The sequence below is a fragment of the Cololabis saira genome, chromosome 15 (genome assembly GCF_033807715.1).
Source record: "Cololabis saira isolate AMF1-May2022 chromosome 15, fColSai1.1, whole genome shotgun sequence".
Taxonomy (NCBI): Eukaryota; Metazoa; Chordata; class Actinopteri; order Beloniformes; family Belonidae; genus Cololabis; species Cololabis saira.
This window is the reverse complement of record NC_084601.1, coordinates 40391154-40397153: the sequence shown is the minus strand read 5'-3', so window position 1 is coordinate 40397153 and position 6000 is coordinate 40391154. Positions and strand designations below refer to the sequence as shown.

Below are 6000 nucleotides of genomic sequence, written 5' to 3'. Positions count from 1 at the left end.
TAGAATTTATTGAGTTGAAGGGGTAGGAGAAGTTTTCTACTTCATTTTCTAAATGTGGTTATAACTGAACAGCTCTTACAGCTGTAAGAAACTGCTGCTTTTTAAAAATATATTCAAAATGTTTCCCACAATCTAACGACCAGAATTATTTCTTTCAAACTAAATTAACTGAACTAAATTGGTGCATTTTAACTGAACTCTCAAAATAAATGATATCAGCAATGATCACAAATGTACACCTCCAGTGTCTACAGTGTGAATACGTTGGTGAGTCGTTAGGTTACTTTGTTGGGCAAAAGCCGCTCCACACTGATCGCATCTGTAAGGCTTGTCTCCAGTGTGAATACGTTGGTGAGTCGTTAGGTTACTTTGTTGGGCAAAAGCCGCTCCACACTGATCACATCTGTAAGGCTTGTCTCCAGAATGAATACGTTGGTGAGTCGTTAGGCTACTTTGTTGGGCAAAAGCCGCTCCACACTGATCACACCTGTAAGGCTTGTCTCTAGTGTGAATACGTTGGTGACTCGTCAAATTACCTTGCTGGGCAAAAGCCGCCCCACACTGATCACATCTGTAAGGCTTGTCTCCAGAGTGAATACGTTGGTGTCGCTTTAGAGCACCTTGCTCGGCAAAAGCAACTCCACACTGGTCGCATCTGTAAGGCTTGTCTCCAGTGTGAATACGTTGGTGATTAATTAGAGCATCTTGCCGGGCAAAAGCCGCCCCACACTGATCACAGCTATAAGGCTTGTCTCCAGTGTGAATACGTTGATGTCTCATTAGAGCACCTTGCTCGGCAAAAGCAACTCCACACTGGTCGCATCTGTAAGGCTTGTCTCCAGTGTGAATACGTTGATGTCCGGTTAGAGCACCTTGCTCGGCAAAAGCAACTCCACACTGATCGCATCTGTAAGGCTTGTCTCCAGTGTGAATACGTTGATGTCTCGTTAGTGCACCTTGCTCGGCAAAAGCCGCTCTACACTGATCGCATCTGTAAGGCTTGTCTCCAGTGTGAATACGTTGATGTCTCGTTAGATTACCTTGCTGGGCAAAAGCCGCTCCACACTGATCGCATCTGTAAGGCTTGTCTCCAGTGTGAATACGTTGGTGAGTCGTCAAATCACCTTGCCTGGCAAAAGCCACTCCACACTGATCGCATCTGTAAGGCTTGTCTCCAGTGTGAATACGTTGGTGACTCGTCAAATAATCTTGCCGGGCAAAAGCCGACCCACAATGATCGCATCTGTGAGGCTTGTCTCCAGTGTGAATACGTCGGTGAGTCGTTAGGTTACTTTGGTGGGCAAAAGCCGCTCCACACTGATCACATCTGTAAGGCTTGTCTCCAGTGTGAATACGTTGGTGTCGCTTTAGATCACTTTGCTGGGTAAAAGCCGCACCACACTGATCACAGCTGTATGGTTTATCACCAGCGTGAGTTTTCTTATGGATCTTCAGGTTTGATGAAGTGGTGAAGACTTGCTTGCAATCATCACAGCAGTATCTTTTGGGTCTTCCTTTATGATTCTGTAATAGAGAAGATGACTTACATTATCTTGGCTGCATTATCAAAAGCCTTTTCAGTTACAAGTATGAAGCTCGAACAGTCTCATAACTCACACATGCACAGGACAAAATTCACAAATGCACACGCCGATCCACAAATGCAAAAGCACAAAATTCACACGTGCTTAGAACAAGATACACAAATGTATTTTTGATGCAAATTTAAATCACAAATTTAACCTGATTTACAAAAGTTTTTTTTTGTCTGTGAGCTGCGCTGGATTTGCGGGCGACTTTTGAGACTCCCCTGACTTGACTCGATTGACAAATGTGTTTTTTTTTTAACACGGAAGGATCTGCAACCAATCAGATATCTTCCTTTGATTCAGCCAGTCATGAGAGCGCACCCCACGTGGGAGATGATTTACTCGTAAACCAATCAGATGATAGGGCGGATACACCTGCTGTTTGAGCTGCGTCGTGCCGTTCGCTTAGAAAAGTGATTCAATACTTCGAGTTGGTGGAGTAAAGATAAATAAACAAGACAGCAACACAGGATGGAGAGGAGATCACTGCTCTGCTTTTCTTGTGATCTCGGTAAAGAAAACAGCGTGATCGGAGAATGCTTGTCGGGCCGTTCAACCACAGCCGCCGGGAGACTGGAGAGCTCCAAGTCCTGCCGATGTAGCAAATGATGATGAGAAACAGCGGAGATATTTATGTATGTATCACCACCCACTCGCCCCCACTAGGTAATGAAGCCTATAATCGGGGACCAGAGAGAATGCAGTTCTGCCGAATTATGTTTAGTGGAGGCAGACATTATCTGTTTACTGATATGATTTAACAGAAGATTCCTAAATTGATTAATACATAGATTTGATTTTTGTTTCCAGTTCATTAGAATGGTTGTCTTTGCGATACATAAAGCAGTGAGACCCAAGTGAGCCAGGTTATATTCCATGTGGATGTCTCCCAGGTGACCTAGTATGCATAGTGTGGGGCACACTGTAATTGATCCATGTGGATAAATCCTCACATATCTCCATTCAGAACTTCTGTACCTGTGCACAAAACCATAAAGCGTGTATATAATTATCAGGGGTGTTCTCTGTACACTGTGAGCAGATATTAGAGGTTGCAAAACCCATCTGGAACATCCTTTGTCCTGTATAATGCATTCTGTAAATAACTTTGTACTGTATAAGTTACAAGTTTGGATTCTTGGTCATAGTGAAATTATTTAAACATATTTGTGACCAAGAGATTTGATTATTGTTAAGAGAGAGGTCAGCCGCCCATTTGGAAATCGGAAGAAAGACTATCTATTTGGGACATTAACCTGTAGCGTTTCGATAGTAATTTTGGGGTTTTTAGATTAAGTAACTATTTTCTTAGCGGGAAGTTGCAGATCCAGTTGGTTGAGTTTATTTATTTTTATCATTGACTTAAGTTTTTGGTATTCTAAAAATGTGTTACTGCTCATTCCATATTGAACAGTGAGTGTGTGAAAAGGTACAAAATGTCCACTTATGATTATATGTTGTAGATACTTTATTCCTTGGTCTCTCCATTGAATAAAGTTTACCATCTTTTTATCATTTTTCAGAATGTCTTGGTTGTTCCAGATGGCTGTGCGATCACATGGAAAAAGTGAGACTTTGGCTATTTTAAGGAAGTCCCACCAGGCTGTCAGAGTTGAGCTAATATTAATGCTTTTAAAGCATTTATGATGTGTAATATTTTGACTGATAAATGGTAGATCTGAGATTTCCAAATCATTGCAAAACACTTGTTCTGAATCCAGCCATTGACTATGTAGTGAGTGGTTTTTGCACCATTTTAAGATATACAATTAACTTATTAACTAAAAAATAATACTGGAAGTTGGGTAAGTCTAAGCCTCCACAGTCTTTGGATTTTTGTAATGTCTTTAAGCTAATACGTGGTCTTTTATTTTTCCACAGGAATTTTGACATATATGAATCCAGTGACTTAAACCAAGAAGGAGGGGGTTTGGATGGTATCATTGTAAAAATATATTTATTTTTGGTAAAATCATCATTTCGATGGTGACAATTCTCCCCATCAGTGAAATGGGAAGAGAGTTCCATCGGGTAAGATCATCCTCTATTTTTCTTAACAGCTGAACATAATTTAGTTTTATTACCTCTGACAGTCTAGGGGAGATGTTTATGCCTAGATATCTAATGTTTCCTGATTGTAATTTAGTAGTGGCTGTATTCTGGAAATTGCAGTTGATGCACAAAACTGTGGATTTGGACCAGTTGATATAGTCAGACAGAGATGAAAATCCATCTATAAAGTGCAATTGTCTGTGATAGTGAGGTTTGTGAGTTCTGGAGGAAGATTAGTACATCATCAGCATAAAGACTTATTTTGTAATCTAATGTCTTGCATTGTATGCCTTTAATATTTTGGTTTTGCCTAATAGAAGCTGCTATGGGCTCAATAAATAGTGAGGGAGAAAGAGGACAACCCTGTCTGGTACCTCTTTGCAAGTTAAAGCTTGTTGAAATTTGATCGTTTGTCCTTACAATTGCCTTGGGAGAGCTATATAATATATTTATCCAGATGATAAAAGACTTGCCAAATCCAAATTTGTGTAAAGTTGCAAATAGAAATGTTCAATTTACCCAATTGAATGCTCTTTCTGCGTCTAGAGATATAATTGTAGATTCCTGTTTATTGATATTCGAATGATCTAAAATATTAAGTAGTCTACAAGTATTAGTAGAAGAGTGTCTACCCTTAATAAAACCTGTTTGATCCGGGTGTATATTAGAAGGGGTAATTATTTTCAGACGTTTGGAAAGAGCTTTGCTGATTATTTTGAGATCTAAATTTATAAGAGGAGATATTGGGCAGTAGCTCGATGGGAGCATAGGATCCTTATCCGGTTTCATCCATCCATCCATCCATCCATTTTCCGTCGCTTATCCTGAACCGGGTCGTGGGGACAGCAGTCTCAACAGAGATGCCCAGACTTCCTTCACCCAAGACACTTCCTCCAGCTCTTCCTAGGCGAGTCCAAGGCGTTCCCAGGCCAGCCGAGAAACGTAGTCTCTCCAGCGTGTCCTGGGTCTTCCCCGGGGTCTCCTCCCGGAGGGTTATGCCTGGAACACCTCCCTAAGGAGGCGTCCAGGAGAATCCGGTACAGATGCCCCAGCCCCCTCAGCTGATCCTCTCAATGTGAAGGAGCAGCGGCTCGACTCCCAGCTCCTCCCGGGTGACCGAACTCCTCACCCTATCTCTAAGGGAGCGTCCAGCCACCCTGCGGAGGAAACCCATCTCGGCCACTTGTATCCGCGATCTTGTCCTGTACAGATGGTCCTAAATTAACATGGCTGTTTCACTCGCGGGATACAAGATTCACGCATTCGTTTGAACTGCAATTTTCAGTCTTAGCCGCTAGGTGGAGGCAGAAACTACGACTTGACATGGGATCTGTTTTTACAGAGGGGGGGAGTCAGGCTGCATCTGACGTCATCAGCCTCCACCACTGATTAGTCGGGGGACGCTGGGGGGGCGGGGCCTGCTGGGGGGGCGGGGACATCAGACGGCTGAGTCAGGAGGCTGAGGATTCCTCGTTGCATTTTGTAATAAATGTCCAAAATGTAATAACTTTTTCATTTATTTTTGCATTTTGTAATAAACTGCCCCATTTTGTAATAGATTTTACCACATTATGTAATAAGTTGTTGCATTTTAAGAAGATTATTATAAAATGCACTTGCAACTTTTTTATTTTCTACAAAATGTAATAACATGGTGCATTATGTAATAATACCTATTATTGTTATTTGTTTAACAATGAATTTATACAAGAGTTACTTTTGTTGTTTTTTATGCAATTTCCCTTAGAGCTATGTAGCCCAATAAATCTACGTATAACACTCCAAATATGACTTTAGTTTCCTATTTGAAGTTTGGAATTATATAAGCCAATGACAAACAAATAAACTATGCTTTAGAGCAGGGGTCGGCAACCTCAGGCACGCGTGCCATGATTGGCACGCGGCGGCATAATCATTGGCACACTGGAAAAGGCCCGCTCGGTTGGTCTCAGCAAAAAATGTCCGCGGTTTCCGCGGAACGGGAAAAAAAAAATAAAAAAGTAGGGTTACGGCGTAGGTTCTGCGTCGATTTAACGCAGGACCATAAATCAGCCTTCACAGACAGACAGCCAGGACGCGGCAGCAGCAGAAATGAAGAGGAGCGGCAGCTCAGTTTAAAACACATTTTTGCAGCGGGACAAAAAAGCAGCAGCACTGCTTTTTTGCAGCAGGTAGGCTGTGCAGAGATGAGTATGGGCTTGCCACCCGCCCCTTGAAATACGGAATTGTTACGTAATTGGGAATTAAAAGTTGCGTTCCGTATTGAACCAATACGGAACCCCTTTGCGCTCCGTTGCCTAGTTAAGCCTCATTTATGGTTCCGCGTTAAATCGACGCAGAGCCTACGGCGTAGAGTACG

The 6000-nt window shown here is 42.1% G+C and overlaps 1 protein-coding gene across 1 annotated transcript in view; it reads right to left on the bottom strand.

Annotated features, from left to right (window-relative positions):
• Nucleotides 1-216: 216 nt before the first annotated feature.
• LOC133460767 (zinc finger protein 501-like) overlaps nucleotides 217-6000 on the bottom strand; it is a 29047-nt gene continuing 23263 nt past the window's right edge. Inside the window, exon 3 of the mRNA XM_061741536.1 lies at nucleotides 217-1524. Within this exon, the coding sequence (XP_061597520.1) occupies nucleotides 226-1524 (1299 nt within the window). The 3' untranslated portion in view covers nucleotides 217-225. The remainder of the gene's footprint in view (nucleotides 1525-6000) is intronic.